At 43.3% G+C, this 21,294-nt stretch overlaps 1 protein-coding gene across 5 annotated transcripts in view; it reads left to right on the top strand.

Annotated features, from left to right (window-relative positions):
• The window catches only part of OSBPL6 (oxysterol binding protein like 6), a 256,719-nt gene that overhangs the window by 84,180 nt on the left and 151,245 nt on the right, over positions 1 to 21,294 (top strand). For all 5 annotated transcript variants that reach the window (XM_075000735.1, XM_075000737.1, XM_075000734.1 and 2 more), the window contains exon 2: positions 20,571 to 20,834. In XM_075000735.1, coding sequence (XP_074856836.1) covers positions 20,733 to 20,834 — 102 coding nt within the window. In that variant the 5' untranslated portion in view covers positions 20,571 to 20,732. The remainder of the gene's footprint in view (positions 1 to 20,570; positions 20,835 to 21,294) is intronic.

The following is a 21,294-nucleotide window of genomic DNA, read 5'->3' as shown; positions in this document are numbered from 1 at the left end:
CTGTTGAGAAGAGGGTCGCAATAGCTGTCTGGAAGCTGGCCACTCCAAACAGCTTCTGCTCTGTGGGCCATCAGTTTGGTGTAGGCAAGGCCACAGTTGGGGCTGTTGTGATGGAGGTAAGGATGCCTGGGACTGCATCCACGGGGAGGGTGGGGGATCAGAGAGGGGAGTCTGGGGAGGGGAGCTTGGGTGGGGGGCCTGGGGAGAGCAGGGGATCTGGGTGGGGTGGCAGGGCACACTCTGCCTACCCTCATGAGTGCCCATGTCCCCTCCCCACAGGTAGTGCGCGCACTTAACGCCCTGCTGCTGCAGAGGGTCATCCAAGTTGGGAACCTAGATGTGGCCATCGCAGGATTCACCACCATGGGGTTCCTGAACTGCTTCAAGGCCCTTGATGGGACCCACATCCCCATCCATGCCCTGGACCACAGTGGTGGGCGCTATATCAACAAGAAGGGCTACCACTCTGTGGTCCTGCAGCTCATGGTGGACAGCCATGGCCACTTCCAGGACACATATGTGGGCTGGCCTGGCTGTACCCATGACCCTTGTGTGTTCCACAATTTGGGACTATGCTGCCGGCTGGAGTCAGGGACCTATATCCCGCAGAGGGAGATCCCTCTGGGGGACATCACCGTACTCCTCTGCCTCATGGCAGATGCGGCTTACCCCCTCCAGCCCTGCCTTATGCACCCTTACACGGGCCACTTCAACGCCAGCCAGGAGTGCTACAATGCCCAACTGAACCACACCTGCCTGGTGGTCGAGTGGGCTTTTGGGCACCTGAAGGGCTGGTGGTACTGCCTCCTGGCCTGCCTGGATGTAGGCCTCCCAAACATCCCCCAGGTTGTGCTGCATGCGCCACGACCTGGTGGAAAGCAAGGGGGAGGCCTTCATGCAGGGCTGGGTGCTTGAGGCCATAACGGGCTACCCCCAGCCTGCTGCCGCCCCAAGCTGCCAGGCCCACCAGGACAGGGTCCAGGTCCAGATCCAGGTCTGGGAGGCTCTACGGGAGTACTTTGATCAGGGGGCCCAGTGAGCACTACCCAGGCCATCCCTGGTGGGCCACCCGCACACCACCCTCACCACCCTCTCACCGCCCCTACCACCCACACACTGCCCCCACTGAAAGCACACGGAACACAGGGGTTTTTGAAAAATAAAATTGCTTCCTTGTTAAATAACCAAAAAACACGCCTCTGTGCATGGAACTAATAACAAACAGCATCGTAAGTAACTATGTACATGGAGGGGGACAACTATATACACGGAGAGGGGAACTATATACATGGGGGGTGAGTATATACCCGGAGGGAATGTGTCCAGGCCAGTGGTCCCCCCTTCCACTGGGGTCCCCGGCGAGGCCGACTGGAGGCTGAGAGGATGGGGAGGTATGGCCGGGGTGGGTCCTTGGCCTGGTCATTGGCTCCCGTGGGAGCCCTGCGGAACTGGCAGTTGGTGCAGCAGGCGGGACGGTGGTTGGGGCGGCAGGCAGTGCAGCAGGCGGGATGACAGGTGGAACCGTGGTTGGGGCGGCAGGTGGGATGACGGGTGGGGCGGCAGGCAGTGCAGCAGGCAAGGCATCAGGCGGGGCAGCAGGGAGGGCAGCATGGAAGGCAATGGGAGGGGGCAGCTGGGTCACAAGCTCCTCGAAGGTGGCGGCTACCTGGTTGAAGGTGGCCATAAAGTCCCACCAGGCTTCCAGGTGCCGGGCGGCCTCCCGCTCCTCGAAGTGGAGCCTCTGCTCCATGATGTCCGCCTGGTGCCAGAGGTCAGCAGCCACCTCTGGGTGGGGCCAGGGTGACCCTGGGCGGTCAGGCCCTCAGCCAGCCAGGTGAGTGCTTCTGCATTCCGCCACTTGCTCCCCATTATGTGGAGCACCTCCTCCTGACCCCAGAGCCCCAGCAGGTCACGGAGCTCGGAGTCAGTCCAGGAGGGGCCCTGCTTCCTGCCCCGCTGACTTGAGGCCTGGGAGCCCTGGGGGGAGCTCTGGGGGCGCTCAGGGGGCTGGCTGACTGCCATGGTCTCCCTCTGGGCCATGCAGGGGCTTCTCGTGGCGCGGCTGCTGCCTGCACGGTCTCAGCTTCCTGCATCCGGGTTTCCGGATCCGTGCGGCTTTAAGAATTGCTGGGTGCAGAGATGGTAGGGCCCCGCAGGGGCTGGATGGCACGTCTTTGCCTAACAGCTGATCGCCGCCATGGCGGACCTCGCTATTTCGATGTAGTGGGACGTGGAATGTCTATATGCGTCCTACTTCGATGTTAGACGCTGATGTGGGATACTATTCCCATCTTCTGATAGGAATAGCAATTTCAGCGTCTCTCCATGTAATGTCGATTTCAGCTTCGAAGTAGCATGTGCCATGAGTAGACGTGGCGTGTGCTATTTTGAAGTTGGGCTTGCTACTTTGACGTTGCATTCTATTGTAGACGCACCTCTAGATACCTATCTATAACACCGTTAAAGCAAATCATGCTGGAGAATGACTAGTTGTCATGACTAGGACTCTGTTCAGCAGACTTGTGAGCACTTCTTGTAAAAGCCAATTGAGAGTGAAGATCATTTAAATCAGTGTTTCCCAAACTTAAAACGTGTGTGCACCCCTTTTGGGACTTCGGGCTTTTTGGCATACCCCCACTCCCAGTGTTGTCCCAGTGCTTATCTCCTGATTTTTAGTAATTTATTTTCTGCCCTGTACCCCTTGGAATCCTTTTGTGTACCACACTTTGGGAAACACTGATTTAAACCATTCTCTCAAACAGCTGCAAACTCTCCTATTGAGTCATCAATAGCAAAAATTGTCTTGTTGAGCTATAGAAAGGTTTTTGATTTGAGAAAGAAGTTTTGCTTTGACGTTTCCTAACACAGCTCTGATTCCTATTCCAATGTGGCAAAAATTGTAAGATATTTGTAAATGCCCATTTATGTAGTCATTGTTTATTCATGAGCTTTGCCATTTCTTTCTCTGTGGCTACAGAGCCTTTGCGAGTTCACCCAGAGGATGAACATGTGCCTGCTCTCAAAGATTGCATGCTGTATAAGACAGTACAACAGGTGGCAAATTTCCATATGTTGCCATTGGAAAAGGTGAGGAGAGAGACTTCACCTAAATGGAGACTATACTGAAAATTCTGAGACAGGTCTGTGAGTGGAGAAACAAGATTTTAATTCCCCCTCCCACCCCCGCACATGCTAGGATTAGGTGCATGTGGGTGTAGGAACAATGAAATCCCTTTTGCCTGACAGGTGTAAAAATGTAATAGCTGTTGAATAGAACTGTCGATGATTAGTACACAGTGGGAAAGAAAAGGTGAAATCAGTACCCCATGTGGTGTAAAAGAGCTGTAAATTTTTCTGCTGATCCAGTCAGATTTTTGACAAACGTGTGATGGAGAGACTTGAAATGCCCCTGTCCTAGAGAACTCAAAATAAAAGCTTTGTTTCTCATGCATCTTCTTCCTAATCTGAGGTAAGACAGATTGGATAGAGGCTGCACACTTTCTCTACTGATTGTGATTTTTCTCTTCAGATTTGTCCTTGCCTTTCTTGTCTTTCCATTGCTCCCTTCTTTCCATGCACTCATACTTCCTTCTGCTCTTTGAACCAAGAATGTTTCCATCTGCCGGCAGAATTTGAAGTGAAGTAGGCATTCATGAAATGAGACCTTTTCTAGAGAAAGTTGCCTCACCTCGCTCCTGCTTGCTCACCCTGGCCACCTGTGGTTGACTTCAGTTTTGACCCATGGCTTGACTGCTAGCTCTTCCTTGACCCTAGGTATAACTCTGCTTTACTCCTGGCTATGACCAGTGCGTCGCACAGCCAAGGGTATGGGCTCTGACTTATCAATAACAGGTTAACGGTGGGTGCTAAGTATTTAGGATAGAGGGATGTGATGAATGAGTCCTTTAAAGATCACACTTTGGGCAATGTTGGTTCTGCTTGTTTTGTTTAATACCAGAAGGGATCATTGTTATCATCTTGTCTGGCCACCTGCATAACACAGAACACAGTTCATCCCTGAGTTTAATCCCTGCAAGTCCTGTGGTTGAACTAGAGAAAAACTTGGTAAAAAGCCCATTCCGTCTAGATTCAAAGATTTCCAGTGATGGAGAACTCGTCACAGCCCTTAGTACATTGTTGTTCACAGTTAAAATATGCTCACTCTTTGCCCCCCAGGTTGCCTCAGGACCTCTGGTCCCAGTGGGGTTCACTGCTGTGGGGCAGCTGGTGGGACTCCTCAGCCCTGGCTGCGGTCCCTGTTGCCTCAGGGCTGCTCCATGTCCCTGGCTGGGCTTTCTGCTGCCACAGGGATGCCAGCCAGATTCCCCATCCTGCCCCAGCTTCCTGCCTCTGAGGGGATGCCAGCTAGGCTCCCTACCCCAACTGGCCTCTCCACCCCCAGCCCCTCTCACCACCATTGCAGGGCTCCCTGCCACCAGTGAGGCTCCACTTCCAGCCTTCCAGCCAGACTGGCTCTGGGTAGCTGGGGCTCTCTGGTCCAAGTGCTCTCTGGGCAGACCACAGATGTTGCTGGATCAGAGAGTTTCAACCTCTGTAAACTGTGAACAAGTTATCCCTTAACCTTCTCTTTGTTAAGCAAAATAGATTAGGCTCGTTGAGTCAATAACTACAAGGCATCTTTTCCAGCCATTTAATCATTCTTGTGGCTCATCTGTGTGTATGTCAACACGCTTGGTGAATTGTGATGCCAGAATTAGGCACATTATCACAATAGTGGTCATGACAGTGCCAAAAACAGAGGTAATATAATCTCTCTGCTCTTACGTTATGCCTACACTACAAGATAAATTCGAATTTAAGGCAGTTAGCTCAATATTGCAGCGTGACTGTCACCACTGTAAATGCCATTAGCTTGATTTAGGGAACACTGATATCAGTATCATAATATCATTGGTATCTGCTGGGTGTAGTGTCAAGTTTGAATTTAAAAGTTCAATTAAAGGCCAGGGTGGAAGCGCCATGTCTTAAAATCAAATCTATTTGTCTCCAGAGGTTCCCACATATAACCCACAATGCCCCACAGTGCTCTGCTCTGGCTGTTGCTCTCCAGGTGCACAGGAATTAGGTAACAGGAAGACTGTGAATTTCAAAGCGGGACCAGGAAGCCTGTGGCTGTGGGGTCATGTTTGTATGAGAGCCTGAGAAATGTCTTTCTTCCTTTGCTATTAGCGCTGTGAGCGCATCTGCCCATTACAAACAGCCCCTGCAGGGAGTTTTGTGGTTCTGTCTCAACATTTATTATTTTTTTTGTTGTGCTGCCTGCCTGCCAGCCACTGCCCCACCTGCATCATGTGGCAGCAAGGCTATTGTGGGAGTTGTGCTTGCATAAGAAGCCAAAAAACTTCTTCTCAGTGAACAAGAAGAAGTCTTGTGGCATCTTATAGACTAACGGATATTTTGGAGCATAAGCTTTCGTGGGCAAAGACCCGCTTCATCAGATGCTGGGGGGGGCGGTTTCCAGAGGGGTATTTAAAGAGTAGGGTCCCAGTAAGAGGGAGGGCTAGAGCTGACAAGGTCTATTCAGCAAGGTAGAAATGGCCCAGTATCAATAGTACTTATCCAAAGAGGAAAGAAACAAGTCAGATCAGACGAGGGATGTGAGCCTTCGTCAGAGTCTAATGGGGAGATATTAACGCCCAGGGCAGAGAAGCTGGTTTTGTAAGATGCGAGCCACTCCCAGTCTCTGTTTAATCCTTGGTTAATAGAGTCAAATTTGTAAATGAATTGCAGCTCAGAGATTTCTCTCTCCATTTGATTTTTGAAATTTCTTTGTTTCAGCACTGTCACCATTAAATCTGCCACTGAGTATCCAGGGAGACTGAAATGTTCACCCACCGGCTTCTGTACATTACCATTCTTGACATCTGATTTATGTCCATTTATTTTTTTATGGAGAGACTGTCCAGTTTGATCAATGTAAATTGCAGTGGGGCATTACTGGCACATGATGGCATATATTATATTAGTAAATGTGCAGGTAAAGGAGCCCCTGATGGTATGGTTGATGTTAGGTCCTGTGATGAAATCACTGGTGTAGATATGGGAGCAGAGTTGGCAGCGAGGACCCTTGCAGGGGCTGGTTCCAGGCCTAGAGTCACTGGTTTGTGATTTGTAGTGGCTGGTGAGGATTTGCTTAAGGTTGGCAGGCTGTCTGTAGGCGAGGACAGGCCTGCCTCCCAAGGTCTGTGTGTGTGAAAGATCATGGTTCAGGATGGGTTTCAGATCACTAATGATTGCGTGGGAGAGGTCTTAGGTGAGGGCTGTATGTGATGGTCAGTGGTGTTCTCTTGTTTTCCTTGCGAGGCCTGTCTTGTAGCAGGTGGCTTCTGGATACCCATCTGGCTCTATCAATCTCTTTCCTCACTTCCTTAGGTGGGTATTGTAGTTTGAGGAAAGCTTGGTAAAGGTCTTGTAGATATTTGTCTCTGTCTGATGGATCAGAGCAAATACGCCAGGGATTCTGGAAGGGCAGAGCATTATTCCTAATCACGTAGGCAAGCATAAAATAGGAAAGGCAGATTACTGAACTTTCTTCAGAATCTGATTATCAGGTGCTTGACCTCCCCCCCATCCATCTAAGGTCATCATTGAGAATATCAATCTTAGTTATAGATTTCAAATCAGAATTAATTCCCTTCGTGCCCATTTTGGAATACATCTGAACGAGGACTGAAAAACAAAGTGGTACTCTCTGTTACAGAAATTATCCTGAGCATGAAGTGTTTTGAGCACCACCTTAATGAAATCTGGTAGAAGCAGGGTAAACCTCACTTCTTGCCACTGATGATTATTATTTGTGTAGTACCCAGAGGCAATGAGATCTCATTCTAGGGTGAGTGAAGTCTCTGCTCTACAGCCAGCTGGCCTTTAACTCACGTGGTAGAGCACTGGGCTTGAGACCCTATAATTGTAGGCTCTATTCCTGGTGCCAGTGACCTGGGTCTGTCAGTGTTACAATTGGTGCATGGGCTGGGAAAAACTGCTGGAAGGTCTCAGAAGCTTGCGATTTGCTTCCTCAGCCCCAGGAAGCATGTAATACCCAGAGGCACTGAGATATCATTCTAGGGCGAGTGAAGTCTCTACTCTACAGCCACCTGGCCTTTAGCTTATGTGGTAGAGCACTGGGCTTGAGACCCTCTGATCACAGGTTCTTTCCCTGGTGCTGGTGACCTATGTCTGTGGGCATTCCATGTATGTTAATGGAAGTCTGAGGTTTGTGTTTTAGGGAGTAAAGAAATCAGCACACTTAAAAATCAATTGCATTAATAAACTATAAACAATGCTTTGTCCATTTATTTGGGGAAATTGAAATTAACTCTAATTATTTTGGTACTGTTTCATTGTTACCAGCAAATGTATGTGGTGCAGTGTTTCTCAATCAGAAAGCTGGTTTCATGTGGTCCACTATGCAGGCCAGCATTGACTTGCTTCATGGGACTGAAGCCCAGTGCTTGGAGCGACCCAGGGATAAAGCAGAAGCCTGAGTGGGGCCCTGGGCGGTTGATTTTGGGTTTTTATATTCAGACAAACAGTTGTTGTGGTACTAGTGCGCTTTGGAAAGAAAACATTTGAGAACCCCTGCTGTGGTACATTAGACCTGTATCAAATATATTTTTCATAGTTATCTAAGACCAACAATAAGACAAGTTTTCTAATCCTGAAAACATTTCCGAGCTCTGTCAGGTTGTGAAATATGGGACCTTGAAACAAGACTGCCATTTAATTTAGCAGTTTTTAAGATCTCTTACTGTGCTGTTACATATCAACCATGCCAAACTTCCGTAGTTTCATCAAATCTAATGTTAATATTTTGTAACCCTTCTATTAATGCCAGATGCCTGCCAGAAGGGCCGGGTTCAACTCCTGTGGGGTTTTCCTGTCAAGGATACAACCAGCCGGCTCGAGCCCCCGCCCAGTGGCCTGGGACAATTTCACCCCCGTGCTGGGTGCCTGTAAGGTGGTTCTCCCCACCTCGCAAGCACAGAGTCTGAGATAGAAATGGCTTGTTTAAAGACCATAACCTACCCCAAGGTTACAGCGACAGATGCAGTATATCTCAGCACAGAAGAGACAAAACCCCTTCTACCCAGATACCATCCCCATATGCAGTAGAACCAAGTCTGTTGCTGGGGCTCTGGGCCCTTTACCCCACACACAGTTACAGGGTGTACCCTCTGCGGTGCAGTCCCAAACCCAAAGCCCACAGACACATCACCAGGGCAGTACTAGCTGTCCACTTGTCTGCAGCCTCCCCTTGCTGCCACTGGCTGCCTGCCAGTTGCTGTCGTCCACCGCTCCTCCTCCTGGCTACCCACTGATCACCATCATCCGCTCTTGTCCACCGCCCTTCCTCCCAACCCCACTGCTTGGGGTTGCCCTGAGGCAGAACTCTGTGATTGCAGCTCTTGATATCTCTAGTGTGGGGCTTCACAAACTCCCTAGTATCCAGCTTTATCTTTTAACAGGTGGGGCACGTTAGTCAAGCCAGTCTTACATAACCAAGGCATAGACAGGGCCAAGGCACTCAACAAGCTGGCTCAACCCATATCCCTCCCTTTCTCTTTTACACGGCTTTAAACCAGGGAGCCCTGTGTAATCAGTGTCTTACACAGCTAAGGCGACTGCCCTGTCCCCCACAACAACCCAGAGCATTGGTGAGATCTCACAACTCCCACACTAAGTGTCAGCTTAAATTGTGATTTTACAACTACATGTTTACAATAGACCAGATCTCATGGCTTACTTGCTACCCATTAGGCTTTGCCTGAAAAGGTATCACACATGCACACCTTTGCATTCTCATGCAGATGATCTCTGGGAGACACATTCCTCCCAGCCTCAGTAACAAAGAGGAAGCCTGCTAGTCTATACACTATCAAAACAAAAAGCAGTCAAGTAGCACTTTAAAGACTAGCAAAATAGCTAGCTGGTCTGGCTATGGTCTGAAGAAATGGGTCTGTCCCATGAAAGCTCACCTAATAAACTCTTTTGCTAGTCTTTAAAGTGCTACTTGACTGCTTTTTGTTTTGATTCCTTACATCTGTAACTTTTCTGAAAGTTCCCAGCAAAAAATTGAGAGATGGTTTGAGTGACCCCTTAGCTGTGGCTGACACTGTAAGCTGTCCCCCTTTCCATGTTCAGCAAAAGCTACCATGGCCCAAGGAAGTGGAGAAAATAACAGATTTCATCCATTTTTCCCTATGACCAGTTTTTCTCCACTTAATTGTATCATTGTAGAACTTCCTGAATGTGGGATTTGTAATGTTTTATGCAAATAGCTACTTCATGCAAACAATAACTTAATTTTAAGTCTTATGAAACTATGTTCACTCTCTTTAAAAAAGTCAGCATATTCTAGCTGGTCTTTTCCATCCCCACAGAGTGATTTTTTTCAATTCCAGCATGATTTAAACACCTAGTTAGAGGTAAGCATTTTATACTGCTCACATGCTGGAAATCCAGCTTTTAAAGTAGCTAAAAGAGACAATGTTAATTGGAGGATGACATTTTTAATATCTTGCATCTCAGAACCTATCAGCGCTAAAATTGTTTCCAAGCTTTCCACTGACACATCATTTTTGCTTTGAGAGTTCTTGAAGGACATGACATTAAAATAGTTGCTGGCACCTTGGATCATTTTGTACCATTCCTGGATTTAAAATATCAAGACTGGACCTCAGACCAGGGTAATTTTTGATCATTGTATTAAATATTACCAATGTAATACACCATTGCAACAGTATACTCTTAAATCTTTACTGTAGTAGGGGAAAATGAGGAGGTTTTGATGCAGATTATTGAATTTTTGGATTAACAAGGAGAGGGTAAGCTTGGCTCTTACCTATTATAAATATCCCACAAATATTTAGTACTTCTCCAGGATCCTGCATAGGATCTTCATAATTGCTGATGTGTAGGGCCTGCTATTAAATTACATTTTTGTAACGGAAGGACTTTTAAACTTACAGTAAAAATGTTGATTGTCTGCTGTAACACTGAATGTTATGAGGAAGGCCCTGCTTTTTTTTTTTCTTTATTCCAATTTAGTTTTATAATGTTAATGCTGTGCTTGTAATAAGATATAGAAGTATGCTAATTATCTGGTGGCTTAGCGGCTGGATAGGTATTTTGGGATATCTGCTTCTCATTTTTTCAGAGGCAGGAACTCTTCTAGAAATGACAATTTTGTAACAATAATTGCCTGGTGCTTGGGGCTATCTCATTCTAGGGAAAAGAGCTCTGTTGTGGGAGACAGCTTTGTGTGCTTGTTTGGGGATGGGTTTCACATAATATGAAATGTGTTGAGCTGAGGTGTCTGCCTCTGCTTTCTCAAGGAGCAACAGCAAAGTGGGGGAGATGATGTAATTCTTGTCACCTTAGCTCAAAAGATTCTGAATAACTGTAGTGACTATGACCAGAGTTTTGTCTAATTTTACTATATAGCCGCAGAGGTCTTGGAGCTATCTACAGACTTAAGGAGATAGCATGGAACTGGTTTACATTTAGTTTAACATTAGACTTTCTGCAACCATGTATGAGACTTTTTTGAAAAAATGAAAACTTAGAATCAGCAGAAGTTAATGGTAGTCATACCCTTTGCTTTATCATACCCCACCTTTCCATCCCTCCATCCACATCATAAATATCCAATTTGCCCTTTTAGATGACTTAGTTCCCTGAGCATTTCACCAGCATAAGGATTGCATGGCTTGCGCTGCAAATAATTTGTTTTAGACTAAACCAAATTCTTAAAAGAAAGGTTTCAAGGAATTTAGACCTCCAATTGGCCTCCTCTGACCTAAGTCCCACCTTCAGTTGATGTGATGATGAATCAAAGAAGATTGTAGAAGGATGAAAGATCAGTCATAGATTTAAGTTGAAAACTCTGTTTTCTTGGCTTTGATGAACAAAGACTCTTGGGCATACCAACGCCTTGCAGTTTAGTGCAAGACCTGTCAATAATAAGGGCACAGTGCCCCCCTCATTTGAATAGGTATCTGAGCTATGACTTTTGCATGGTGTCCTTACTGAAGACCTGAATGAATGAGCCTTCAGCATGAAGGTTGGTTGAGTAGGTACCCAGATGATGCCTTGAGAAAGGTTTAATGAGGAAGAGTGCCTGTCCTTTTAGCATTCTCACATGTAGAAGGTTAAATACTCTGAAATTTGACCATCACATATTAAGGAAATCCCTCTGGAGAAGAAAATCAACTTGTGGTAGCTTAACCAAATAAAGATATTGTAAAAATGGAGGGACTGTTAAGCAAATAGAAGTGTGCATTTAACATGTGTCAGCGCCTTCAAATTTCCAATGAAATTATAAGCTGAACATTTCAGTGGTTTTAACCCAGTATATGCTAAAGTCAGACCACTTCAATATATCCCTGGTTACTTGTTTAAAGTATAAAGTGAGTTTGTTTCTGATATAAGCTGCATGATAGTGAGATATGAAGAAAAATCATACAAGTTTTGTTTTTCTCTGTTTCTGTTGTTTATTACAAGAATTAAATGTGGTTTATGAAGCTAAAAAGCAAACATGGCTCCCTTAAAAGCGTATTGGACATGTAAGCATAAAATGTGCCGAAGGCAAAGCAAAGACTTTATTTCTTCTCAAATTGACAATATTGACCTCTGTTGTTTTAAAAGGAACTCATCTTTCTAAATATTTATAATCAAAATATCAATAGTAAAGGAGAACTTTATCACTACTTGTAATTCTGCCTATTTCTTCTTCGTGATTCAGATGAATGACCAATACCAGTGTTAATTTACATCTTTAACAGATGTTAATGTATTGGGTTTTTTATTTTCTGGGAACAAACTTTCAAAAAAATATGTAGTAAGCTTTACATGAGAAGTATTGGCTCCCCCAATTAATGGTGTACAGTTTTGACTTTTGTTCTGTACATCTACAAAACATATATCTTCTCCTATTCATCATCCCTCTCCAAGTGCAAAACTGCCTCTGCTGTTAGAACAATCTGTAGAAATGCTGAGGTTCAAATAATACATATTTTTAATCACACACTCCCATTTTAAAGTCATTTTTGTCTGGAGATTCACTTCCACTCTGTAAATTGTATGGCCAAATTATTCCTGTCCTGTATAGATATTAATCAGTATATAAACTCTTCTGGGCAGTTGAGCAGAGCAGCACAAATTTTATGAGAAGGACATATAATTTGAGATTGGATTTGATTTGGAGTTATTCAACTAGAACTTCGAAACCCTGCTGTCTTTCTGTTGCCAGTGGTAACACTACACATCATGTAACACTGGCTCTGGACAAATCAGTCGTGTACTATAACCTTCTCATCAATATTACTCATGACTTTTTTTGGCATTGGAAAAATATTGATCCTACTGCACCTGTGGGGAGCACACCTTGGTCAGAGTTTGAACAGCTTGGTCAGACTCTATGCCCTTGGAATACTCTCTGAGGATGGAGATGACATTTCCTAAGCAATGTAAATTTAGGTTGCTAAAGACTGCCCAGGCTAGAGTGTAAGACTCTGTCTTCAGATCCCCAGCCCCATTTCCTTTTACAATAAAGGAATGTCTGAAAAGTGCCCAGCTTCCAACAGTTCATAAAAATAATTCAGAGGTAAAGCACCAATAAGTCAGAGGTCTGAGGACTGCCAGATGTTCTTATTTGGATCCTGGTGAATACCAGTTTCTTTCAAAAGACAGTGTTAGTCCAGGACATCAACTGTTTGTGTGTTAACTGTTTCTCTGGTTCAGTGGAGTCCATCCCATTCCTTGAGTTCTGTAATCATCAGATTCCTCTCTCAGAACCCTCATTTCCCATGGCTGTTTCTACTTACATTTGTCGTTTTAATGTGTGAGAGCCATCTGGTGTGGAGAGCTGGTTTGCCCCCCTGCCCTGGAGGCATCTTCAACTAGCATCTTTCCCACTTTCTGACCAATAGAAAAGGCAGTTTTAGGAGTTCTCTGCTTTCGCATGAGGTCATACAGGTTCTTCTTCTTTCAGTTCTCCTGTGATGAGCGTGTGGGTTCTTCTGAAAATCTTTCCCTGCTTCCCCACACTGCTTCCTGTTGTGCCTCATTTTTATCTTGCCCTCCATTTGTGTTACCCGGCCCAGCTTGTCTCCTTCCACTTCTAAATTTTGCTCTCTTGCATATTGCCTAATATTGGCATCCTCATTTATCTACTGCCATCAGTGTAAGCATCCTCCTGCTAATCTAAGTGTTATCCCAATACAACCTTCAAGCCTGTTCTCCAATAAAAATAGTGGACCTATTCCAAATCAAATTTAGAATGCATCTACAGTTGCACATGAATGTCATGTATTTTTAATCAAAACTGATCAAAATAAATTGAAATAATCCCTACCCAGTGAGTTTCTGAGGTAGAGAATTTATTTATGGTAAATCAATATCTCATTTTTTATTTTGTACTCCATAATTATTCTGTCTACAACATTCCTAAGAAATTATTTCAAGAATATTGATTCATGGGCTTTCTTCCAAACCATATAAAAACTGGAGATAAATCACTAAGTAGCACTCAGCACTTACAGATCTTTCAGACTATTTAGTGAAATATTGACACAGGAGATACGTCAACTGCTTCAGAGCTCAGCCTGGGATTGACCATTCACTATGATTCATCTGCTTTAATTAACATTGTTTCAGTTAAAAGGCAGCAGAAGGCAGTACGAATAGGTTAACAAAGGAGAATTGATATTGCAGAAACGTAAGGCAGAGACTTTAGACTTCTCACATGAGAAAATGAGGAAGGTGCAGTTGATGTATTTCCTTCATTTCTCAAAACACAAATGTAATCCTCTGATAAATGGTAGAAGTGGGAAGTGATGGAGTTTTATTGATCAGTGTCTAAATCCCAGTTATATTTGATCTTAAGGACCAAGAAAAGTATACACAAAAAAGTGGAAAATCGTAGCTCAGTGAACAGATTAGCAAGGTTCAGGGGTAAAGAGCACTTCCACTTGGTTCCCACTCTCCTGGACTGGTGTAACAAGAACTTCCCCTTCTGTTGTAACTAGTGGCTGAATCCGCTATAGTCTAAATATTAAAGCTAAATTAGGAAGGGGAACTGCCAAATATTAGAGGATACGGCCAATTCCATGTTACTGAATTTGTTTTAGCATAGTGTATCCCATGTGGTAAGATGTTGCTAGACGTTTGGATGTCTCTGGGTTCCCTCTGTGGGCTGCCCCATCCCCGTGCAGGCAGCTAGTATGGCTAGCAAACTACCCAATGACCACAAGATCTGTTAAGGGAGAAGAGCCTCAAGCCAGATGTAATGACGAAGCAGAGTAGTAGCATCTGGCAGACTCTATGAGGATACTAAAACATGTAGACCAATGACAGTGGATGATGCTGAGTCAGTGGCAGAACTTTCTACTGTCATTGAGACATGCCAAAGATACTCCCTCTGAGACACTTCTTTATACATCACTGCAAACAAATTATATATTGCCCTTTTGACGTATTAGAGTGCCACTCATTACTTTGTATATCTTGGTTTGATCAAAACATCTCTATCCATCATGCTTTCATCCTCACCTTGTCCTTAAGATGGGCCAGCATGCTCCTGTTATCTTTGGAGAATGTGGTTGATATCAAGGCATTCTGGTATCATCTTTTTGGAGTGTGTTTGTGTATATATTCTTGTGCCTAGTACACTCAGGAATGTATGTTTCTGCAATATTAGCCCTGTCCTTGCCACCTTCTGTGAGCAGGACTTGCCTTTTGCCTGTAACTTAACTTTGCTTTATATATAGTTTTGACTATTTTAGCTCACACCGCTGGTTTCATACCTGGCCTCTGATAAATGGTACTATTATTTCAGGCCCTCTTCTTACTATACCCATGCCTTCTATAAAGTTTAATTGAAATTAAATAGCAATGGTAAAGAATACCCAAACTGAAATTAAAGTAGAAGAGGTTTTTGCCCAAAAAAGGATTGCAAATGAGTAAGATTTTCTGCACAAATTCACAGAGAGAGGAAAATCTGGCACAGTCAAAATGTAGATGATAACTCTAAGGAAAGTGAACAGGAGAGGAATGAATTTGAAGGTCTAAATGATCTTGTCTAAATCATGAAATATTTTTGTTTGTATTTTCAGAGGAAATGAAGCCAGCCTCAAAAAACATGGACATTCAGTTCATTAACCCAATCATCCATCAAGTTATAATTTATTTGTCATTATAATGTGTGTACTTAAGTATTGTGCTTGCATGTCTCTGCGTATAAAGTACAATTTATTCTGCGTAAACTCAATGAGCAAGGTTAAACAATAAAACAAAATAAGCTGAGCATATAAGGCTAAATGCCTCTGTCCATTGAAAAAATGTGTAGTAGGCTACAATATATTTACCTACAACATAGAAGGAAATTATATGCCTCAAAACATCTGTGGATTCTGAGTATACCTGACAAAAAACAACCAGATCGTTTATTAAGGTTTCTTAGTATGGACTTGGATTTCTAACTGTTTATACCGTATCTGAAAAATTTGACCAAAGTGATGTGCTTGCGTTAGGGACTATATGGTTTTTTTTCTTTTGATTGGGCACAAGACTAGGAATTAGGGGAGCTGATTGCTAGACCTATGTACAGGGCAGTATTGGACCTAAATAATTCTGCCAAGAAGCTTCATATAGCTGGTCATGCACACTAGTTGTTGTCAAAAAAAAAAAGGATTAAATTAAAGCCAACTAGCTATTATCACTAGTCAAATAAAGCTGGAAAAATATTCATAAAGTGAATTTAATTTTTTGGACTTTTGTGTTTTCGGAATGTGTTTGATTTTTCTTTTGGCTTATGTTGGCTGGAAATAGTCTACCAAGGTGTGTGGCTTGATCCTGCTTCTGTCAAAGTCAATAGTACACTACAGGGAGACTGATGGAAAGGGGAGAAAGTCCATCTGTGACATTTCAAGAGATTTGGTTTAATTTTCATGATTTTAATGTGATCATAAAATTTAGGTTAACTTATCAATAGAATTCTAGCTTTGATTTTGGCTATGGAGAGACTAAGATTTCATTGCGTTTGGAGGTTTTATTTTTTTAGTTTAACTCTTTTTATATGCTGCAAGGGGGATATGATGCTTCAATCTTCAGGCAGAATTTGGAAGAATAATCCCTAATTATTGAAGAGCAGTGGATCTCAATGTAATACACGAGAGTAACATTCAAAACTAGTACACTGTGCCGGAGATTTTTTCCCCCATTGCTTTCTACAATACAGCTGGTGATCATAGCACACCTGTTGACTACAGGGATGCCCAGGGACTCAGTCATCTGAGGAAAAAAATAATAGGTGTTCAGCACCCACCAGACACAGCTGTTTGAGGGCATGGCTGGTCAGCTGTTTGGAGTCTGTGGAGGGCACTTTTGGGAAGATGGAGAGCAGAGTGGTGGATGCATGGAGCCCTCCGGCAGCAAGGCAAGCAAAGATGGAGTAGAAGAAGGCAAGCAAAGATGGAACCTCAGGGGAAGAGGTAGAATGGGGGTGAGACTGCAGGCAGAGTAGGGATGGAGTTCCCATGGGGAAAAATAAAAGTCAGCACCTGTGGATCATAACTTGTGTTCATAATTTCTCCCACTGTGCTGATATCTGTGTATTTGTCAATAATGTTTCGCTAATTGGTTCATTAATTCTTTTTTTAAACGTTAGCAATATGGGTGCTAAAATATTTAATTTTGTTAACACTTGTAATATTTATTGATGTGTCACCATCGAGCTGATGCTGATGCATGGTTATTATAAAATTTACTAACTGGAAAGTTCTGTTTATAAGCTATATTGTGTGTGAATGACTATTTACATTTGTGTTATGGAGTTTGGTATGGTTTTGTGACTATAAATAGGTAAGTAGTATGTAAGCAATACAACTGCCTGAAGTGGGCTTGCAGTTAGTTTTTTAACAAGTTAAACGAGTTTGCTTATCTCAGCTGTTCTTTAAATTTTTGCTCAGGGATGTGAAAAAACAACCGTGTGAACTGGCTCTCAGTGCTGTTAACTACTCCCCTCATAGAGGTGGTTTACCTGTAGAGCTGAGTGACCTGCGCCACTGAAGCTGTGACTACACAGCAGCGTTAAAACACTGCCACAGCAGTGCTTTAAATTGTTAGGATAGACAAAGCCTTAGTCTGGCTCAAGTGTTAACATTTATTTATTTAAAGCTTTAGACTTGACGGGAGAGGCCTTCACAATAGCTGGGGCAAGAGACCATTCATAAAGCTATTCTTGCTTGCTATTTGCTAACACCATGTTGTCTCTAACAACAGTGCCTACTCCTCCTGAACACATTTTAAAGGATTGGTCATGCTCTTATGTGTCAGATCACTGTCTTTCTCTGCCAGTTCTATAATATATACGATATAATTTTTGCCGAGTAAGTTAAATAAGTCAAGATCAGATAGGAGCAGTATGACGGAAAAGGGACGGAAAGGGACCCAGGGTTATGGTTTGATTTTCATTCACCCAAAATCTACTATTCTAACAAAATGTAAATGACTTTTATCATTCACCTCAAATGACTTAAAACTTATTCTTTTAGCTATTATATGGCTGAACTTACTGTAGAATTCAATGAACTGTCAGCTTTATTTTCTGGGATGTCAAAACTTTCTAAAGTGCAGCAGTTTTAAACATTAAAATAGATTTTTGATTTGTATTAAATTGTGTAGATCTTGAAATACCAATGTTGATATAAACCTATTTGTATGTTGTATGAGTATCACATGAAAATGTAGACAAAATGTGCCAGCGGCCCTTAGTGTGTTAACGTGAAAGACAGAATCCCAGTTTGTGAGTGTCGCCTTATTAGTTTTTCAGCTAACAGGATGCTCAAAGAGGTTAGGACTGTCATAGGGATCTATTTGTTTCTTGTGGAAACAGTACTGCAGGCTGATACACAAAAGTCGTGAATGCCTGTTTTTTTAATGACAAGCAAACTCCATTTGTCTGTCAGTGCAAAGTATCTACTTTCCCATGCTCATGTATATTGTAAGAGGTACAAATGTATCTTTGTACTATGAATAATTGTGTCCACTTATACGAATGTGAATTTGGCCTTACATTGGATGTCTCATAAAGCTCGGTATCTACCTCTCGAATTTATGGTAACCAGTCTGCAGAGAACAAGAAGGTACTGTAGTCCCTACAGGTATCTAGATAATGAAATTCTGTTTTCTAAGAGCACTCCCTTGGTGTGTGCTTTAGTCTTAAGCAAGTATGAGTAGGACTTTTAGTGGCAAGCCAAGGGTTAATACTATATCTGTTAGGAAAAGTATTCCACAAACCGGGTTCCTGGAAGGGTCTTGCTCTACAGTGTGAAGTTACCAGCATGGAAGGAGCTCACTGAGGCACAGACCAAGCATTTGTATTTGAGTGCATGCAGTAAAGTCTTAATAACATGGGGCTAAAACCTCACACTCTAAAATCCTAGGGGTTGATGTTTCTAGGTCATTAGAGAAGAGGTAGATGCAAGATTTTTCTCTAATCTAGAAATAAGGCTTTTAGGAGATGCCTCAACTTCTCAGCCGTATGCCTCCATCGTAGGATTGGAATCTTGTCCCTAAGAATTCGTTTTGTCACTGTGGTGAGAAACACCCTGAGATTTTCCACAAGCGGTCATTCTGGTTGCAAGCTCTTTGACAAAGGAATCTTTTTGGAGTTAAATTCTTACTGGAAAACAGCAGTTCTGCATCTCTGAAGATGGCACAGTTGTGCTGAGAGTTAATATGGGTTTTATTTCCAAAATAAGCCCAGTTAGAAGAAATTGCTTTTTATTCTTCTGTCTTTTTTTGCCCACATGCAATACATCCTTTAGATAAATAACCTGTAAAAACAAAAGAGAGACAGTCAAGCAACCTCCTCTCCTCTCCCTTCTCACCCCTGCAAATGCACTTACCTTTGCCAAACTCTGAATATCAGCTGGGCTCTAATAATCAACACTGAACCTAGTGCACAATTCAGAAAAGCTCTAGCTTTGTTCATGTAACACTCACAAAAATAAATGAAAAAGGCTGCCAAGGCTTCAGCTATTAGATGGCTAAACTGACGCTTTTCAGAAACTCTCAAGGATAGACACTTTCCCCCTCAAACCTTTGTGCTTAGTTATTCAGAGACGTGGAATCTTCATGGATCTCTCACTCTTGCTAATCTACACACAGACACACACACGGAGACATGTATGGTAGTCTCCTGGTCTTTGTACCTCCTCTAAGTTTGTCACACTAAGGCTACGTCTACACGTGCCCCAAACTTCGAAATGGCCATGCAAATGGCCATTTCGAAGTTGACTAATGAAGCGCTGAAATGCATATTCAGCGCTTCATTAGCATGCGGGTGGCAGCGGTGCTTCGAAATTGACGCGCCTTGCCGCCGCGCGGCGCGTCCAGACGGGGCTCCTTTTCGAAAGGACGCCACCTTCTTCGAAGTCCCCTTATTCCCATGAGCTCATGGGAATAAGGGGACTTCGAAGTAGGCGGGGCCCGTTCGAAAAGTAGCCCCGTCTGGACGCGCCGCACGGCGGCAAGGCACGTCAAATTTGAAGCGCCGCTGCCGCCCGCATGCTAATGAAGCGCTGAATATGCATTTCAGCGCTTCATTAGTAAACTTCGAAATGGCCATTTGCATGGCCATTTCGAAGTTTGGGGCACGTGTAGACACGGCCTAAATGAGCAGGTCTCATCACTAAATGGCAGGTCTCATCACTCTCTGCAATTGCAAGGAGAGATATGGAGTGGGATCTGGAGTAGGAGAGAGGACACATCTGTTTCCTTATTCATCTTTTCTTTTCCCCCAGGTGACAGAAATTGGATATCCCATTTTCATGGCTCTGCTGACTTTCTCTGTGAAGAAGAATGTTTAACTAATTGTCCCTAAACGTTGCCTTTCTCATATTTGGAAAGTCTGCAGATCCAACCCAACTGGCACAAAGTTTATAGTTCTGAATGAGGTTTAAAGTATGACATTCTCCTCAGTTTTTAGTGTGCGTGTGTGTGTGTGTGTGTACACACCATTCAAATGAAGAAGAATTGAAATTGGGGGAAATGATGTTTGTGTGTGTAGCTGGTATTAAATTTGAAGTTGATCTTCGGTAGGGAGTGTTTATATTAATATCCTGTTCTTGCTAATAACCTGTTAAATAAAGTTTGAAGTATTTAGTCCTGTGGAGTAATTTGGAAGTACATTGAGCTGGCTGGTTCCTTATGGGTGCAGCCATCCTGGGCTACCTGGATTGACAGGTCTTGTTCTTCAAGATGCTTCAGGACATGGTTAAATCAATTGTAATGTATCTGTGGGCCTTCCTGTTCTAAGAAATTTTGTATATGTTAATATCTTATTTGCTATTTCCAGGATGAAAAGCAACATTTGCCCTGACACTCGGTAATATCAAGCAAACATGGGTAATATTTGTGAGATGTCAATTGTATGATGAAACCATACTATAAAACAACAACAAGTTCTGTCAGTGCAAATACAGTGACTTATTACAGATGTGTAATGAAACTCTCCCTTTCTCTCTCCCATTTATGTTTTGATTAAGGTGAAGTTTGGATGCCTTTTGAGTCCGTCTCGTCCTTTCCAGAAGATAAACTGTGAAATTGAATAATGTGGAAAATCCTTCCCCCTTTTTATATGTGAATTTGAGAAAAATATTGGAATGGTCTTCACAGCACAGGATCATCACTAGACATTAGCTGCAACTATGAGTTCAGAGGAGAAGGGTGTATCTCCTGGTCACAAAACATCCACTCCATCACACAGAAGTGCCTCCTCTTCATTATCATCTCAGAGGGACGTTAGGCAGGTAAGCAAAAAAATCCTAGAGACTTTCCTCTGTAACTTGTAACTTTTGGTTGGTTTAGTAAGTCATTCTTTATCATAGTAGAAAAGGCTAATTAATGCTCAGCAGTTAATTCCTTTTGATAATAGAATTGGGCATTTCCACTGCAGGTGCGTCAGCATTTCAGTTAGTTCCCTTTTTCTTTTCTGCTGTGATTGGAAAACTCTTGGATGTAAATGCTATTTGAGGGGAATAAGCGCCAGAGCTAAGACAGAAATGCAGGCTAGGAGGTAAGAAGGATGGATTTATATGGGCATGATTAAGGAATAATTCTTCCTAAGTTTTTACCTTTAGTTTTTGGAGGCATTTTTCTTAGTGATGTTAACCCATGAATGCGTAAATGTTTTGCTTACTGTGTGTGAATATTTAACTACAGATGTAATTGCAGACAGGTGTCATATGCTCCATAGGGGATGATATGCCG

Source organism: Carettochelys insculpta, chromosome 8 (genome assembly GCF_033958435.1).
Source record: "Carettochelys insculpta isolate YL-2023 chromosome 8, ASM3395843v1, whole genome shotgun sequence".
In the NCBI taxonomy this organism is placed as follows: Eukaryota; Metazoa; Chordata; order Testudines; family Carettochelyidae; genus Carettochelys; species Carettochelys insculpta.
Note: the sequence above shows the minus strand (reverse complement) of the source record. Positions and strands in the feature narration are given on the sequence as shown.